Here is a 19,527-nt window from a genome sequence, read left to right as displayed (position 1 = left end):
AAAACTCTTACACTGGTAACTTGTCTGGCCACCGAGGAGTTTCCAGAAGTCTTTGGCTGCATGAGTATGGGTATTTATCCCTTCTTCTATGGTCTGTACATAAGAAGCTCTACAGCCGAGTTCCCTCTTTGTCTGAATTAAAGTTGCAAGTTCTGAAGCCTAAGAGATTAACATAATTATCTGAATAGGATCGTTAAGTCATTTGTGCACGTTCAGTCAAGGGAAAGTGCAGGAGTGAGAAAGGGGACAGCACGGTTGGTAGCAGCGGTAATGGTCATTACTTCTCTTTTTATTAAACACCCAGAAGCGAGAGAAAAATGACAAATACACCAGTGCTTTTATTTGTAATTACAATGAGAACTGATCCTAATGAATGCAGAAACAGAAAGGACATCCTGCAATTCAAACTATTTTTCTGTTTGAATACAAATCCCTTTCCTGAGGATTTCCTATTTTCTATTGTGGTTTTGCAACTTGCATGTCCCACGTCAGCTTCCAATAAATGCAGAGGTTAGGGGAATAAGACATATCTGCCTCCAGCTGATCATCAATGATATGCTACTGTGCACATATTCCAGCACTGGACTATTTAGGTAATTGGCATCAAGAGTGATTATGTGAAAGGAGGAAATGGCCTGTGAGATCTCATTTTAGTGGACTAACCTTAGCTTTTTCTATGACGTTTGCAAACTCTCCTACCCACAGGAAACAGTAATGTGGAGTTAACAACAGGAAGCAGTCACCACTGTTCAGTGATGAAGCCCTTGGTTCAACTAATCTTGTCTGAACATGTCTTCTTCCTAAAATAGAAAACCAGGATAATTATATTCCTAAAAATACTGCCATCAATCTTTGAAGACCTAGTTATTTTGAATGAAAGACAAACTTGATCCCATTGCACTAATAATCCATTTCCAAAAGTCTTTCATTAGAATGAATAAATAAAGAACAGCACAGGGTTCATGCTTGGGGAAAACAATTTGTTTCCTTATATTAACTGATATTTCTATATTGCCACTTGTTCCTGCCTTGACAATTTTATACGCCACTGGAGAAAAAAAGAATAATAATAAATGGCATAAAAAGCAGCCAAAATCCATAGCCTTTTCCATTTGTGAAACTGCTTTATTGCCTTACTAGACTATTATATAATCAATAACAAGTTTTAAAGATTCTGACTTGCCAAACAAGTCGTATTTGGCAGAGATTAAACACAGTAACAATGTGTTGCAAGAATAACTGAAATGGCATTATGGTATTCTTACTGCAAGTGGAAAGTGGATAGTAATGGGTACCAGAATGGAGGCAAATATTAGGGAGATAAAGCAAAAAAATTAAACAAAACTCCACAGGACAGAAAAACTGAAATTCTGAAGTTTATCCTCTTCTCTTTCCTTACCAAAGTCATGCCAGTCACCACCATGTTCATTTACGTGGCATGTTATATCCATGACTCTTAACATTCACTTGTTCTTGAATCTTTTAGATTGTAAACTTTTCAGGGCAGGGTTTTTTTTTTTTGTCAGTATAGTGGGGCTCCAATTTCTACAGGAGCCTTTGGATATTACCATAATGAATACGTATTGGTAATATAAAAACTTCTTGCATACCTTTAATTTGCAACAGCATCAGTTTCTTGTATGGTACAGCACTGTTGTTGGAGTTTTGTTCAGTTAGATTGACACTTCGTAGACTGACGCTGCTGAAGTTTTCTTTGCTTGCTAAGCCAGCAAGTGCTACTTCTGAGAAATTTGAGTTTGTAGACACTTACACACACAAAACAAAACAAAAAAACCAAACAGGAGACACAAAAAGCAAAAAACAAAAACAAAAAAAACACATTATGTTTCGTTTCTATATTTTATGAGTTTTTTTCTTGCATGGCTCATTTTCAGGTTTTTTTGTTGTTACCACTGAAAAAGACAACAAAAAACAGGTTGAATTTAAGTTAACAGTTAGTCCAAAGACTCTGCTTGTCTTAATCGTTAGGCAAGTTTCTAGATATCATCCCATAGTAAACTGTCAATGATCAGTTTACCAAACATATTTTATTTTCAGAAATTCCAACTTAAGAAATATCTTACTCAATATTTTGGGAAGTGCAGTGTACATTTGTGATGTAAATATAAATGATTAATGGTGCTGAGAGAGAAGCCAAGACTAATAAGTTTCAATTCCCCTCAAATTTATCTCAGCCATTGTGATACAACAGACATTTACACATTCCAAAGTCTCAGAGTCAGCTTATTGTAAAGTTTTAAAAGAATCTCAATTCTTCACAATTAATGCCTCTCTCTCAACCAAAGCAAATGATGATTTCAGAAGTTTATAATTCAGATTAATGCTTCTCTTTACATTACATCATAATACTAGAGAGACAAGGTGGGTGAGCTAAGATCTTTCATTGGACCAACTTCTGTTGGTGAAAGAGACAAGCGTCTGAGCTACACAGAGCTCTTTTCAGGTCTGGGAAAGTTACTCAGAGTGTCACAGCTAAATACAAGGTGGAACAGATTGTTTAGTATAACACTGAAAAGTACAATACTACACAGAATTTGTTTTCATCAATACAGGCAACATAAAGGTTAGTTCTCTTCACTGCAGTGGCAAAAGGGAAACTCTTAACCAATGCACTGTTATGACGGTTTGCCAAATAAACTTTGAAGAAACATTACACTACTGTGACTTGTTAATACTGTGGTTATCATGAGAACACGTCACTAATCCACTTCACAGCAAGTTCCTGCCAGAATACAATTACTCTGTAGGGAAGCTAATGGTTTGGAGTTACAAGGTCAATTTTGAATTTGTGAGGGATAATTATGGCCATGAGATGGAGGGCAATTTACAAGAACAAAAGTTGGTCTATTTCTAAACTAGACTTGCTCTCTTTTCCCAACAGAAGAATAGTTTGTCGTCATACTAAACACCCATTTTATCTGCTCCTTAGCTGCTAGTGGCATGTTCATCCCCTCTCCCGCAATTTGACCCAATCTCTCAAAACTCAGTGTTGCTCTCTCTTCACTGGTTGAATAGACTGGAAAAGTTGGTGTCAGAGTACTGAAGTAGGTAATCTTCCCTCAAGGATCCAAATGCATCAGTTCTTTCTTGTTCCACTGGGGTTCAATATTTTACCGATGTTCAGCCTTCTAACTGAAAACCGAACGATGAATTCTCAGAGAGAGTTATGCATATGTTTTTTTTAGCGCTTCACTACTAGAAAGATACTGGCACATAAGAGCCATCAAATTGACTTACTTTTTTCTACTTTCATTCGCTTTGATTCCATGAAGGCAATATTTAATCTTTGTTCAGTGTATTCATGAAGAATGTCCTCTCTTGCTGCCAGCAATTTCAGGGGGTTCCTTGAAGCCTGAGCTCTGCGCGTAGGTCTCACGGCACGTTTGTGCTCTGTTACAGAAGAAATTAACCTAAGCAGCAAATGAAAGTTTTATAATCTTCAGATGACATAACTGGTCTTAGTCAAAAGCCACTAATGATTACAGACTTGCTCTGTACTGGGATGATATTTAAAGCTAAAAAGTCAGCTCACTGATGCATGTGTAGGGGTATTCCAGAAACCCAGAGAAGAATGGGATGTGACCACCGTTAAGAGACATCTACAAACAATTTCTCCAACTGAACATTTTGTCGAGCTCTGCATATCTGTGATTAAAGTTATGCAACTTTGGGCAAAGATTTGGTTAAGTTGGAAGGTTTCTCCTGTTGGGGTAAAGATGGGAGGGGAGGGGAGTGGCGTGGCAAAAGGGGGAGACCAATGGCCATTTGTAAGACATCATGGAAAAATTTGTACTTATTCATTCAGAATAGTGAAAGAGAAGGAGCTCACTTTGGTGCATAAGGATCAAAGATGGCATCAAAGTCCTCATCAAGCTCCAAAGGCACTGTGTAAGTGGGGCAATCCATGTGACGGTAAAATTTGGAAAAGGTTTCATCATCGTCCAGCTTCATCACCTCTTTCACCGATTTTCCTGTGACTGTTAGCACGGTTTCTTGCATCCCACCAACTGCAAATACAGATAAAAGAAAGATTCTCTTAAATACCATGCTGGGTTTCTGACCTTAAAGTTGTGTGGGGCAGTCTTTTGTTTTTCTGTGCATTTTTTTTTTTTAAACAGAGAGAAAATTTAAAAGCTAGCCTAAGATTATTAGATAGCTTGACACAATGGTGATACATGCAGGGCCTGTGGTGCTCAGTAGCACGAATTTCCTACACTAAAGAATGAAGGCCAAATTCTGCCATCCTCACCTCAAGTAATGTATCAGGGTTACTTGTAGGGAAAGACACTACTCAGCATTAATAAGAGTGGCAAAATCCAGATCTTATTTTAGTGCCTCACCACACTGAATTGCTCATTTTAACCTCCTCCAATAAGTAAACACTCTTATTTATTTCTGACATGCTTGACACAATGCCAAATACGAAAATAAGGTCTTGGTCCCAAAACAAAGATGGGAAAACTTGAAATGTCTAGATGTGGGGACAACTTGGTGTCTTTTTGGTTATAAACTAAGTTATAAAGTGAATTATAAAAAGGCACTAAAAAAGATTTTTAAATATTACTTCAATGAAGAGGGTGGGGAAGATGACCAATGCACTGGTTTGATATTAGTATGATTAAAACAATGAACCAGAATTTGAAGCCAGATTATCATAAGTAATGATAGGTTCTTGACCAAGGTCCGAAGTGGTGATACGATTTTATAATGTTATCTGAATAATTTGCTAGAAGCAGTTCTTAATTTGTGCCAGGGTTTGCAAGGGCTGAGCCTTGGCACCTCTAAGCTTGGCAATTCATAGCCTCGGCACCTCTGGGCTTGTTGTATCAGTTATGAATGTAAAAAAATTGCTTGAGCCCTGGCATGTTTTCATTACAAATTAAGCACTAACTAGAAGCAAGAACGTAATGGGAAAAGATGTGCGGTATGTGTGTGGGGATGAGACAGTACAAAACAAGAATTACAGTTTTTAAAAAGGCTTTTTGTTATCTACAAAACAAATAGCAGGTGGTGACTAACAAAATTTTGCAAAGACAATCACGAAAAGAAGTGTACAACCTTCACTATGGTCTTGGTGAAATGAACAATACAAGTACACAAAATTCTGCTACCAGGTACTGTAACTAAAATACATTAACTGATTTGAAAAATCAGGTATAGAGTCTATTACATTCTCAAATTACTCTTACATACCTTTGTTATTCAGCCTTCCCAAGAATGTTTCCAGCTTGTCTAGCTTCATGTCTGATTCTAATTGCATATCAGGCCTGGCTTCTATTTCTAAGCAGTATGAAAATATTAAAAATATAGTTACAGTGTGATTAAACATCTATAAAAGCCTTATCATAATTTTCAGCTATTTCCGATTACCTACCTTCCAGAGGCTTTGAAACTGGAGTGGTAGACTTCAGCCTGTTACAGAAAGGGGAGGTCACTGGAGTTATGGCAGTAGGTGATGCCAAGCCTGCAGAATAAGCAGAGTCTTTCAGATTGCCACATCCATTGTAAACTATGAGGCTTTATTCTTGCAAACTAATGCCTGTTAAAGTAACCTAGTGTGGGAAATGGGTTTTCTATTAAAACAACCCTTTGTGCTTATTTTAAAATTTATATGGTTTGAATTGTATGTACCATTGTGCATATCACTCAGACACTTGTAATGTTTTTGTGCAAAAAACAAATGATTTGCAGGGAATCTACTGAGCTCGTGCTCAGAACATAATCTATGGAAAGAATCTTCACAAATCTATTAAGCTAGGTAGCAAAAAGAAAGGCTTGCATTGTCAAGAGAATTCCCTCCCCCATTCCCACCAGCAGCCAAAGTCCATGGGGCCCCCGGCTTGCATATGCAGGTGTGAAGACAGGAGTTACAGGGGACGCAAAGCAGTAGACTCAGATTCAGGGGCTGCATCCTGTATATTTCAAACCCCAGTCCCAATTCAATATGCACTGTTCTCTCTTCCCTAATAACTAGCACAAGGTTGACCAGAACAAATTAAACTCAGTACATAAATTTACAACATTTTTTTTTAAATGAACATATGGAGATTCAGTAAGAAGTAACACTATTCAGGATTAAGGTACGTCACATTGGTTGGGATAGTACATTGCAACACTGAATTGTATCCCTCATTCCTTAGCTCAAGTTTAAGTCTTGTTTTGGAAACTTTACTGTTTTCCTCAAAAAACATAAATTGAAGCTGCATCAGTTTAACAACTCTTTTCATTATTTTTATATGAAAGGCACATCACCCTGGAGCAGGCCCTAGCGTGCAGTAATTACCAAACACTGAAGTGAAAATAGAACACAATTGGGCAGCTTATTAAGGAAGACACATTTTGCTACTAATTAAGAGGCCTGAGCTCGGGGCAGATTTTAAAGTAGCTGGTAAAGCCTCTGGCCATTGGAGTATAGGGGAGAGAGTGCCTGGACTGATCACACAACTCCCCCTGCTGCTGGATGAACAAATCAGTGCAGAGAGGGTGAAAAACGTTCATTTGCCAATTTGGAGACACAAGAATCTTCAACCACAAAGTGATTAAGACTGAAGGAAAATACTAGTCATTTGATTTTGTATGTTTTGTTGCATCTTTACCTTGCCATTTAATTTAAATCTGATCTTTGATAATTCCTTCATCTAGGCAATACACAAATGGTGCCTATATGTAAATAAAATCCAGCCCAGACTACTTCTAACCAGTACTGATGTCAGTGGCTCTCCAGCTTCCTCCACAACACTGACATCCACAGCAACTGACCAGTTCCCTCCCCCAACACAATTGTTTTCTTTTCTTCTCTCTCTCTTTTTTAAAGAGTAACTGCTAGCCTCAAGCACTTAGGGATGTTTGGCTTAGGTTCTCAGCCTTCAGTGTGTGGCCCACTGAGGACTTGCTGAAGGCCCACAGAGATATGGTAAGTCACATGGCACTGGCTCCCTGATTACCAGCAGATAGAAATACATTAAATACTTTCCTAATGTTACTTCTTCATTAAATACCTAATGCAATTCCCACAAAGACGTTACATGATCACATATGTAGCGTGTGTGGAGAAGGTCTGAGAGATCACAACTAGGACAAGGAAATGGCCAATGAGAAGGGCTGGGTGAAATTTTTCAGATGAATAGTTTATTCAGCGAAAAATGCTGTTTTGGTTGAGCTGAAACAATACATAAATTTGACATGAATTTGCTGAAACAGAGGAGCATCAGAAAACAGGGGGAGGTGGTAGTAACGGCTTTATAACGGCTGGAAAGTGGCGGCTGTTGCCCGGGTGCCCAGCTCTAGGGGCAGCGCAGCTGCCAGCAGCAGCTGTGCAGACATAGGGGTGGCAATACAATACCATGCCACCCTTGCTTCTGTGCTGCTGCTGGTGGCTGCCAGTCGCTCAGCTGTGAGGGCAGCTCAGAGGTAGGAGTGGGAATGCTGTGACCCCCTTACAGTGGACTTGTAACCCCCTTTTGAGTTGGATTCCACAGTTTGAGAAATACTGTGAACTTTTACCCTATAGTATAAAAGTACACAAAAGACCAGATTTCACAGAGGAGACCAGATTTCACGGTTTGTGATGCGATTTTCACAGCTGTGGATTTGGTAGACACCTATCTACATCATGTCTCCAGGACCTGACTTTTCCTTTCTGCCCCTGCTCACTAAAATCTTGTTCAGGCCCTAATTTTCTCCCCTCTTGAGGCATGCAACCTTCTCTCTGGCTTTGATGTTTGCAACTTTTGCCCTTAAATACATATAGAATGCTGCTACCAAAGTAATTTTCCTTGTTTGTCAAGTGTACTATGGGTATAACTAAGGCTACGAGTTGGTCACGGATTATACGTGACCTCCACGACTTCAGCCCTACTAGAAGTTCTGAGTATGGTGCAGGAACTACTTGGTGAAATTTTACGGCCTGTGTGATACAAAAGGTCAGACTAGATGATCATAATAATGGTACCTTCTGGCTTATGAAATTAGCACTTTTTACATTGAAGGACAGAACTTTGAGTTTGACCCTACAAATTGTTGTCATTATCATAATTGAAACAGAAATATGAAAATATTAGAAATCTTATTTGGACCTTCTAGCAGCTCTTCAGCTTGACAGTTTGTCTTTGCCACTGTGTGTTGAAAACAATCTGTCATGTCATTAAAGTACTAATTCTATGAATCAAGGCATTATCATTTTCAATCTTAGACCCTAGAGGAAAGAAGGAATATCATTTTATCTCCTGGTTCAAATGACTAAAGATTTCAGGAAGTTTGAAATGATCCCATGTAATTCAGTTACTTTTAAAATTAACATACTCTAAACAAAACTTGAGTTGTCTATTCAAGGAATCTACTGTTTGTTTTTTTAATTTTTAAATATACCATCATGCAGTATTTTACTTTTGGATCTAAAGTCCCTAGTGCAGAACTGGACAATTAAGTCCCAAGCTAGAGAAGTTTGGAGGTTGCATCCCTGCTTTCCCAACATCAAAGGGTGGAACCTTCCAACCTTGCATTGTGAGTGTACTCCATGATTTTGCTGTCAGTTACATTTTTGGCATAGAGATGAAGAGCTTCCTCTGGTTGCTCCAGTGAGCAAAGAAACAACAACCACCTAGCCCAGTGGTTAGAGCACTCACGGGGGATGTATGAGACCTTAGTTCAATTGCCCCCTCTGTCTGATGTTGAGCAGGGATCTGAACTTGTGTCTCCCACCTCCCAGATGAGAGCCCTAACTACCAACCTAAGGGTCATTCATGCTCTCTGGCTCAGTGACTATTCAAGTATTTTATACCAAACAGAACTGCTTCAACAAGAGAGACTGAGAATGACACCAACACAGGCTGGCTGGCCGTTAATGGTCCAGCCTGTGACAGATCAAGTTGACTGGAGAACAGGTAGCTCAACTTATTTATTGGACCCAGCAGGGTATTCTCATAAAGAGCTAGGTGAGTCCAGTTAGACGGGGGGATAACCAGAGGAGAGGAGGAGGAGGAGGAAGTGCCTATTTTCTGGCAAACAGACTGAAAGGAGGCTGGGAAGCAGAAAGGGAAAAAGAGCACACAGGCTACCTGCAGGGTGAGCTGGAACCCCGAAGAGTGAAAGCCTGCCTGAACCTCTGAAAAAAAAGGGAAGAACGTGCTAGCCTCGAGGGGCATGGAACTAGGTGTAGGGACAAATTACCATCCCGATGTGTAGAAAGAATAGTAAATATGGCGACCAGCTTGGCTTAACAGTGAAATCCTTGCTGATCTTGAACACAAAAAAGAAGCTTACAAGAAGTGGAAGACTGGACAAATAACCAGGGAAGAGTATAAAAATATTGCTCGGGGATGCAGGAGTGAAATCAGGAAGGCCAAATCACACCTGGAGTTGCAGCTAGCAAGAGATGTTAAAAGTAACAAGAAGGGTTTCTTCAGGGATGTTAGCAACAAGAAGAAAGTCAAGGAAAGTGTGGGCCCCTTACTGAATGAGGGAGGCAACCTAGTTACAGAGGATGTGGAAAAAGCTAATGTACTCGATGCTTTTTTTGCCTCTGTCTTCACGAACAAGATCAGCTCCCAGACTGCTGCACTGGGCAGCACAGCATGGGGAGGAGGTGACCAGCCCTCTGTGGAGAAAGAAGTGGTTTGGGACTATTTAGAAAAGCTGGACGAGCACAAGTCCATGGGGCTGGATGCGCTGCATCCGAGAGTGCTAAAGGAGTTGGCGGATGTGATTGCAGAGCCATTGGCCATTATCTTTGAAAACTCATGGCGACCCAGGGAAGTCCCGGACGACTGGAAAAAGGCTAATGTAGTGCCCATCTTTAAAAAAGGGAAGGAGGAGGATCCTGGAAACTACAGGCCAGTCAGCCTCACCTCAGTCCCTGGAAAAATCATGGAGCAGGCCCTCAAGGAATCAATTCTGAAGCACTTACATGAGAGGAAAGTGATCAGGAACAGTCAGCATGGATTCACCACAGGCAAGTCATGCCTGACTGATCTAATTGCCTTCTATGATGAGAGAACTGGCTCTGTGGATGAGGGAAAAGCAGTGGACGTGTTGTTCCTTGACTTTAGCAAAGCTTTTGACACGGTCTCCCACAGTATTCTTGTCAGCAAGTTAAGGAAGTATGGGCTGGATGAATGGATGATAAGGTGGATAGAAAGCTGGCTAGATTGTCGGGCTCAACGGGTAGTGACCAATGGCTCCATGTCTAGTTGGCAGCCGGTATCAAGTGGAGTGCCCCAAGGGTCGGTCCTGGGGCCGGTTTTGTTCAATATCTTCATAAATGATCTGGAGCATGGTGTGGATTGCACCCTCATCAAGTTTGCAGATGACACTAAACTGGGAGGAGAGGTAGATACGCTGGATGGTAGGGATAGGATACAGAGGGCCCTAGACAAATTAGAGGATTGGGCCAAAAGAAATCTGATGAGGTTCAACAAGGACAAGTGCAGAGTCCTGCACTTAGGACGGAAGAATCCCATGCACTGCTATAGACTAGGGACCGAATGGCTCAGCAGCAGTTCTGCAGAAAAGGACCTAGGGGTTACAGTGGACGAGAAGCTGGATATGAGTCAACAATGTGCCCTTGTTGCCAAGAAGGCCAATGGCATTTTGGGATGTATAAGTAGGGGCATTGCCAGCAGATCGAGGGACATGATCGTTCCCCTCTATTTGACATTGGTGAGGCCTCATCTGGAGTACTGTGTCCAGTTTTGGGCCCCACACTACAAGAAGGATGTGGAAAAATTGGAAAGAGTCCAGCGGAGGGCAACAAAAATGATTAGGGGACTGGAACACATGACTTATGAGGAGAGGCTGAGGGAACTGGGATTGTTTAGTCTGTGGAAGAGAAGAATGAGGGGGGATTTGATAGCTGCTTTCAACTACCTGAAAGGGGGTTCCAAAGAGGATGGATCTAGACTGTTCTCAGTGGTACCAGATAACAGAGCGAGGAGTAATGGTCTCAAGTTGCAGTGGGGGAGGTTTAGGTTGGATATTAGGAAAAACTTTTTCACTAGGAGGGTGGTGAAACACTGGAATGCTTTACCTAGGGAGGTGGCGGAATCTCCTTCCTTAGATATTTTTAAGGTCAGGCTTGACAAAGCCCTGGCTGGGATGATTTAGTTGGGGATTGGTCCTGCTTTGAGCAGGGGGTTGGACTAGATGACCTCCTGAGGTCCCTTCCAACCCTGAGATTCTATGATTCTATGATTACAGTGGTCAAGGCATGCCTGCAGGAAGAGGTGGTCTACTGAGCCCAGGTGGGTTGAATATTCCATCGTTTTGAGTATTTCTGCTGGACTTCGATAAAGCACTTTGGACATGTCTACATAGGGATAAAAAACCCGCAGGTGACCCAGGTCAGCTGACTCAGGCTCACAGGGCTCAGGCTGCAGGACTAAAAATTGCTATGTATAGCAATTGCTCAGACCCCTGTGGGGCCCTGGCCTATGAAGTAGTTTGGCCAGAGGGCTAGGAGACTTCTACAGCCTGAGTAGGCTGAAGGACAGTAGGGGAAAACCAAAGTACAAGTGCCACAGCTAGCTAGGAGGGGATGTACTGGAGTAGAAACTTTGCCACAGACCCATGTTAGATGAGCGCAAAGCACAGTGGTTAGGGCACTCCCCCACAACATGGGAGTGCCAAGCCCAAGCCCAAACCCCTCCTTTGTTTTTACATTACAAAAGTTCCCAAAAACAGAAACAAAATGTTTCCTTTCGGGTCAAACACATTTTTCCATTTCACCCAAACCGAGTGTTTGTTGATTTTTCAGAACTGCCAATGAAAAACAAACAAAAAAATCAGTTATTCACCCAGCTCTGTCCCTGAGATCAGTTCTGTTTTCTGTTAAGATGTGGCCTGCTCTGTAATATGGGTGACACACAGGAATGCTAACAAGAGTGATGTTTCTGGCCCTGGTCACACAACATGGTCAGGATGGCAGAAAATTAGCGTGGCAGGGACCAGCATCTATTGACACCACTGGCTACTGCTACATCCACAAATTTTGAGACCCTTTTAGATGAGGTAACTCCCACCATCCCAATTCTAGACATCCATTCCCACAACACAGGCGACCTTTCTAGGTCCACTGACTTAAGAGGGTGAGCCTTTCTTGATATTTTGACCTTGAAATGGACACACTATACAGACCCCTATACCACTTAGGATCAAAAACAAGGGTTTTGTGGTTGGCTGAGTCTATGATTCTAAGAGACCCCAATATTTGTTCCATGCAGAAAATCTGCTGTAAAGCCTTCAGCTGATTATTGTATCTCAAGGATACCAGCATAACAGTAAAGTTACTGGTGAATTCTGTTTCCTAGCCTAAACGCAACTCTCTCTCTCTCAAAAAAAAAAATTAAATCAGTAGATGTACATTTGCTAAATATTTTGAGAGCGTCTTGCAAAAAGAAGTCAGTTACAGGTCAATAGCGAACTCTCTCAGTTCTTATTGAGACAGAGTGCTTCCATTGTCAAATGAGAGTTCTGCAACAAAGGAAAATCCAGTTGTGCCCCCTGGGTAGGACTGGAGACAAAAACTGAACATTAGTATGAGTGTACAAACAATTTACTATTGAGCTTCATAATAACTGGATGCAACTGCAAACAATGCAGGACAAAATGACCAACAGAAGCACCCACTGGAAGTTACAACAAACAGCACAATGACACTTGACTGAAGATAAACAGTTCTCTCTTGCTAAAAAATGAATACTGTTTCTGTTTAATATTAGCCCTTTATTTTGATCAGATAGAGAAGCAATTGCTTATTTTTCTGCGGATGATTTCTTTACAGACCTTTTTTTACCATTCGGCCAGCTACAGTGAATTGGCTAGAGTCATTGGCTGCTCCTTTACCCTTTGTCTTCCAGGCTTCTTCCCGAACAGTAATCAGATGTTTTCTTTCTTCAATAGTCATTTGACTCTCATGGCTGTCTGCCATTTTCTGCTTTTTTGAGAAATGAAGAAATAGATTTTAACTGCTGTAAACTCTGCAATACATACCAATGAATGCAACCGCTATCCTTTAAATTGAGAGAAAAGAGATACATGTTACAAAGGGACACCCATAGATGCTACAGCCCAGGGACCCTGCTCCTTAAAAAGCTTTATTGTTTTGCTACCCTATTACAGTAGTAAGATGAAATTTCAGTCAATGGCATATCTTGGTTCAGGAAATTGACAACATTCACTGCAAGACAATTAGCCTAGTTTTAATAAAAATAAACAAATTGATTAATAACGTTAAAACTTTAGGTGGTTTAATTTTTTCTAAATTATTGTACTGCTGAAATATTTCCTGGTAATCTGTTTGACTGATTTCTGTGAGAAGCTTCCAAATGTGAATTCCTAAGTAGCACAGTGGATTATAAATAGAATTTTTAACCTCCGAGTTTAATGATTTTTAATTCAGTCTCTAGCTGTACATTCTCCAAGCTGGCTTAGTAGCCTTGTCTCTAGAGGCTGATCACTTTGGGATCTGCTCCAGCTTGTTCTTTTGAATAATTTCATTCTGTGATCATTCAAATGCTGTTTGTCTCACCCACATGGAGCTTTTGCCAGTTTGCTTTAAGGGAGAGACATTCAATAGCTTCAGTGATTAGAAACAGCTATGAGCAGGAACTATTTCAGTGCCCTCCATCCATACAGGAGACTGGGGAAGAAGGTACATTAAGTAGGAAAAAAAGCCACCATAAATTTCTCCCTCCTCTTAGCTGAGTCAGATCAGGGAATAAGTTCAGTTTCTACAAATCAAGTTACCTTAAAAAGAAGCTAACATTTTTGGGATTTGTGTTATATAGAAATCATGAACAGGACACACCAAAGAATAGCATTGCCAACAATCAATTTTATTGCCACTCTTGTGCTATTTGGTGCTTTTCTTAGAAACCCAGCTGCTGTAATCAAACAATGGCATGAGAACATCAGCTTTCATTTAAATGTTTTTCTAGCCCTCACAATTACAGAGAAAAGCTTGAAAACTTGAAATGAATGCACCCTACAGGCTCTGAAACCAGAAAGAAAAATAGAAAAACCCAATTTATATATATAGATAAATAATCATGTTTTTTTAAAAAAGAGCCTGACTCATGATTTTTGAATGCTTGTGTTGACAATACTGAATGAATTAAACACAATTCAATATTTTTAAGGGACCAATAGCGTGACTATAGAGGCAGGAAGACAGGGAAGGAATTCCATGTAACTAAGAATTTATCTGAAAAGATAAAAAATCATCCACCAGTAGCAAGAGGAATTACATGGTAAGAAGCAGCTAATATAAGGATTGGAAGCTCCCTCTCCTTCCCCTCCTTTCTCTGTTTGTGCCTCTTCCACAGACCTCTCCACAATTATGTTTGTTCGGAGTTCAATAGAAATGTTAACTGGCTGGGCAGCCAGACATTTTGACAACAAGACACATGGCAATTTAGATAAAATATTCAGAGTGTGGTGCAATCTTTTCAATGCTGTGGGCCAGATGCTAGGTTTGGGGCACCTTGGTGGGTCATATACAAAAATATAATTCCAGATTTTAGAATCAGCTTTTTATTAAGGTCAGAATTTATTTTAGCCATAAAAAAAACATTAAAATAAAACGAGTCTATCAGAGAATAGCACATCTCAGTGAGAACACTAAGGAATTTTTTTCCCCTTGCACTACAATTCTAATGTCAGTATCAATATTCAGTATCCAACATCTTGCCATGTTTTAACTTCACATGTTATTTCATGACAGAATGTGCTTTTGCAAGTGTATGTGCTTCCCAATATTGAGCCCAGCTTCAGCACAAGAAGCCTCTGAACTAGGGACAAGTTTCCAGAAGTTTTCACATACTCCATTCTTCTCTGAAAGAAACCAAGGATAAATCTGCCATTCACACAGCTCTAGCTAAAGATCTTGTAGTTGCTGCTCAACTGGCACGTCCACTGGATTGTTGAACAGTTGAATGCTGGATCTCAAAACTCTCAAAATCTGCAAATCTGGTACTGAACTCTGCTGAGATAGCCAATATAATTGTCAAGAAGCTGCAAAAACCAACAACCACCGTCTCAGTTGAGAGATCCTTGCATGATGGAAAATGGGTGATGCCATTCTTCTGAAGATACCAAGCTTTCTGTGGAATGCGTCAACATGGCCCATGAAAGTGTAGAAATATTCTGATCTCTACCTTGCTGCTGGAGACTGAGTGAATTGAGATGAGCTGGTTATGTCTGTTAGGAAGGCCAGTGAGCAGAGAAATGCTCAGTCTTCCAACTGCTCGACACTGGTCAGCATTGCTTACTTTTTCTTTTTTCAGAACAGCAAGAATCTCCTTTCTGAGTGGAAAAAAAAAAAAGGTAGCAGGTACTGCCCCCCACTCAGCTACTGAACTTGTGACCGGCGATGCAAATCCCACATTCTGCATTCAACTTCTCAAGGAAACGGATACTTTTTTTGTGCCTCTGTGCTCTGTTTCCTCCACAGATGACGACGACTGTTTGTATTACACTGGTCATCACACACTAATTTTAACAGATTTCCCACAAACTTCCTCCATTTCCTATTCCATTTTCTCTCAGCAAACCTACAAATCCACTTTTACTGCCAATCGTTGCTTGTGCACTAGCTGTGACAATGCAGCAGCACTGTTGGAAGCCACCATATCTGCTCATAGCAGAAACAAGTAAATATCTGCTCCCTTTGTACTGCATTTGTTTGGAACTAGCTCCAGTAACTATTAATGCATGAAGAGATCCTCATCAATGGTTCAGATGAAAAGCAATAAATGTCTGATATCACCGATGTCAGCACTCTTGTCTGGAGCTAGTCTAATGAAAAGCACTTACAATTTTCACCAACTGTCTTCAATTTTGAGGACACAGGATCATTCATGTCACTTATTCTCCTAGCTACAGTTTGCTGAGGCAATGACACACTCAAAATTCTCTCTCATTTTTTCCATTCCCAAATGGATGAGCCAGCTTGATAGCATACATTTTCCACATCACCATCCTTAAAAGGCTTTTTACATTTCACTAGCTCAAGGCACACCTTGTAAGAGGCAGCTGGACTTGAAGTTAGTACAGCTGCAGGTTTCATCAGTATGTTTCTCTGCTTTTGAAGTTTGCTTTTCAAGTCCTTAACTAGAGCGGCGAGTGACTCTCCAGGGTACTTCTTGCATTTTGCCTTGTGAAGTGTGTTCTAATGTCAACTGATATTGTACTCCTTCAACACAGCTATCACTTCCAAGTGCACGAAACATTGTGGTGATCCATTACATTCAATGAACAAGTAGACTTCTTCCCATTTACCTTGAAATGCTCTGTTCTCTGCATTCGCTTTTCTCTTATTGCTAGCAGCCATTACAGTTACTTGTTCCCTTGCACTTGAGAGAAACCAGTCAGTCCTCACTACCTGAGACTGAATGCTACAGAAGACTGGGCTCTAGGTGCGGGTATCGGAGGAAGGGCTGGTTAGGGCTACCTTTACTCTCCTGCTGCTGCAGCTCACCAGCTACCTTCTTCATCCTCTGCTACTATACTTAAGTGCTGTTCTTTACTGCATGTGCTGGAGGAAGACCAGCTCTACAACATTGCATCCTGTGTATGGCATGATGTATCACGTATCGTGCTTGAGAGGTCACGCTTCATGAAGGATGCCATTTTGTCTCCACACGTTGATTGTGCTGCAGAGCACCATTTCACTCACTGTGCAAATGCTCTGTTCCAGGCAGCTCCTGCTGCGGGAGACAACCTTGGAAGGCCTTGGAGGGGAGGGGATATGGAATTGTCCTATGGGCTGAATTCTGCCTGGATGCTGCCAGTTGACCCACCATCAAGGAATGACAATGACCTTTTCAACCAGAAGGACCCCAGAATACTTTACAAACTAAAAGAAACATTTCACCCCCCACAGGAAGTGCAGCCACCTCTGGAGTGAATTTTGGTTTCCCAGATCAGAGCAACATTCCATAGGAGATCTGGACAGGAAATAAATATTCATCTGAATATCCTACTGAAACCACAAGGGGGATTTTATATGCAAATTGAATATGAAGTTGTAATTTGGCAAGAACTCTGGCATTAACTGAACCTTCTTTGTGTGTGGAAAAATCAAATGGCTTTTTGAAAAAAAGCCAACAAACCCCAAGTGGTTTACTTTTAAATTTTGGCTGAAAGACAGCACCTGTACTTCTTGGCTATTGAAAATTCAGAAGGGCAGAAACAGGAATGCTTATGGATCAGTGTACTGAAAAATCTCAAGATGGGGGTAGTGGTGAGTTTAGACTACCACATCAGACAAGGGACCTGGATAAACAGCTCCTTAAACGTTTATCCATAATGTGTAGAAAGAAATATGTCATCAGGGATTTCAATCTGGGGGACATATGTTGGAAGTTTCATGTTTCCTCTGGTCAAACATCTTTGGAGTTTCTAAAATTATAGTTGATAATTTTCCAACACAAGAAGTATTGCAACCAATTTGGGGTAATTCCATATTCAAGCTCATTCTGATGGAGAAAGATTAATTGATTATTGAACTAAAAACTGTTGGTTACACATATGCAAGTGTTCATGATCTGATTTTATATACTATTAACCAGTAATATAGACACACATATACACATAGTCTTTAAAAAAAGCCAATTTCCCAAAGCTGAAAACTATTATGAGCAAAAATGAGTGGGAGGAAATATTTAAACAAAAATGTGAATCATAATTGGGAATTAATGTTTTTAGAGGCCCAAATAAGACAATTCCAGGCATGGAAGACGGCTACTTTGGTTAAAAACATCCTAGTGAAGAGGAGAGATGAAGACAGCAATAGAAAATAAAAAATATGGAACAATGGAGAAACTTATAGCAATGAGTACAAATCAGTATTTAGGAAATACAGACAATTGATAAGGTAAGCTAAACGTATCAATGAAAAAATCTTCAGTCAGTAGCATTAAAAACAATAAGACATTCTTTAAAATATACCTGGAACAAATTAAATTCTAGCAATGGTATAGATCCAACTGTAGATGAGGATAATAAAATTATCAATCAGGATGCAGAAACGGTAAAATATTCAATAAATATTTCTTTTGTATTAAAAAAGCAGGATCATGTATTCAAATCTTCTAGTAATAATGAACATTTCTGTTTCATCACTAATGAGGGAGGATGTTAAACACCAAGTATTAAGCATTTTTAAATTGGCATGTAGAACTTATTGTTTTTGATGAGATCACAAGTTTGCCTGATGAAGGTAATTGTGTGGACATAATATACTTAAAGCTTCTGTAAGGCATTTGACGCAGGCATGCATGATCTTCTGAAAAAGTTAGCACTATACAAACGTCAATGCAGCACATATTAAATAGATTTAAAACTGTTTAACAGATAGATTGCAAAAAATAATTGTAAATGGGAAGTAGTTATTCAATGGAGGTATTTCTAGTGGGTTGCTGCAGGAATCTGTTCTTGGCCCATAATGATGAGACAGGTCATTTACACTTGATTGCTTGGTAAGAAGGCCTTGATTGCTTGGTAAGGAGGACTCATTTCAGTAACGTTCATTTTAAGAGTAAAATGCAAGATCACAGATCTAGGAACAAAGAACAGGATGGGGGACTGTATCCTTGAAAACAGTGTCTCTGAAAAAGACTTAGAGGTCATGGTATATAAATAATGGAGCATAAGTTCACAGCATGTTGCTGTAGTTAAAACAGCTAACACAATCCTTGGATGTATAAATGGGGGAAGTAGGAGTAGGATGGTACCTTAATGTGTATAAGGGATTAGTGAGACCACTGCTGGAAAATTGTGTCCTGTTCTAGTGTTCACACTTCAAAAAGGATGTTGAGAAGTTGGAAATGGTTCACAAAAGAACTAGGAGAATGATTTGACATCTGGAAAACATGCCTTCTGATGAGGGATAAAGCAGCCCAATCTATTTAGTTTATTCAAGAGAAGTTTACAAGGTGACTTGATCATGGTACACAAGTACCTTCATGGGAAGAGACTTTGGCTAGCAGGGGGCTCTTTAACAGAAAAAGGCATAATGAGACCCAATGGTTGAAGCTGAAACTGGACAAATTCAGACTTAAGGTAAAATTTTTAAATAGTGATGGCAGTTAACTATTGGAACAACTGCATGGAGATGTGGTGGATTCTCTATCACCTGAAGGTTTTAAAGCAAGACTGTATATCTTCCTAAAAGATATGCTCTAGCTCAAAAGACAAGTTACAGGCGTGATGCAGGAACTACTAAAGGAGGCTTAACCTCCTGCAGAGGCTAGACTAGATGATCATGATGGTCCCTTCTGCATTAAAATCTACAGCAGCACGGCTCCAGAACATGTTGTGCTTGGACATTTATTCAGTACCAATTCAGAGGGAAGAATGGCTTACGGCTAAGTAAATGCTCCACTGCCGGCAACACTGGATTTTCCCACCCCATCATGTCCCTCCTTGCCTTCCGACAACACAGCCCAACGTGACACGGCTGCATGTATGTTTGAATGTCAGAGATGAGAGAATTAATGGATTGTAGTTAAG

At 40.3% G+C, this 19,527-nt stretch overlaps 1 protein-coding gene across 12 annotated transcripts in view; it reads right to left on the bottom strand.

Moving 5' to 3' along the window:
• The window catches only part of SVIL (supervillin), a 236,771-nt gene that overhangs the window by 23,046 nt on the left and 194,198 nt on the right, over nucleotides 1–19,527 (bottom strand). For 8 of the 12 annotated variants that reach the window (XM_074946163.1, XM_074946164.1, XM_074946171.1 and 5 more), the window contains 8 exons: nucleotides 12,799–12,949; nucleotides 5,396–5,485; nucleotides 5,215–5,301; nucleotides 3,851–4,028; nucleotides 3,259–3,431; nucleotides 1,611–1,766; nucleotides 664–800; nucleotides 12–159 (listed from right to left, as the gene is read on the bottom strand). In XM_074946163.1, coding sequence (XP_074802264.1) covers nucleotides 12–159; nucleotides 664–800; nucleotides 1,611–1,766; nucleotides 3,259–3,431; nucleotides 3,851–4,028; nucleotides 5,215–5,301; nucleotides 5,396–5,485; nucleotides 12,799–12,949 — 1,120 coding nt within the window. The remainder of the gene's footprint in view (nucleotides 1–11; nucleotides 160–663; nucleotides 801–1,610; nucleotides 1,767–3,258; nucleotides 3,432–3,850; nucleotides 4,029–5,214; nucleotides 5,302–5,395; nucleotides 5,486–12,798; nucleotides 12,950–19,527) is intronic. The other 4 variants (XM_074946165.1, XM_074946166.1, XM_074946169.1 and 1 more) reach the window with 1 other exon arrangement.

The sequence above is a fragment of the Natator depressus genome, chromosome 2 (genome assembly GCF_965152275.1).
Source record: "Natator depressus isolate rNatDep1 chromosome 2, rNatDep2.hap1, whole genome shotgun sequence".
Taxonomy (NCBI): Eukaryota; Metazoa; Chordata; order Testudines; family Cheloniidae; genus Natator; species Natator depressus.
The sequence above is the reverse complement of the archived record's forward strand: the minus strand, read 5'-3'. Positions and strand labels throughout refer to the sequence as shown.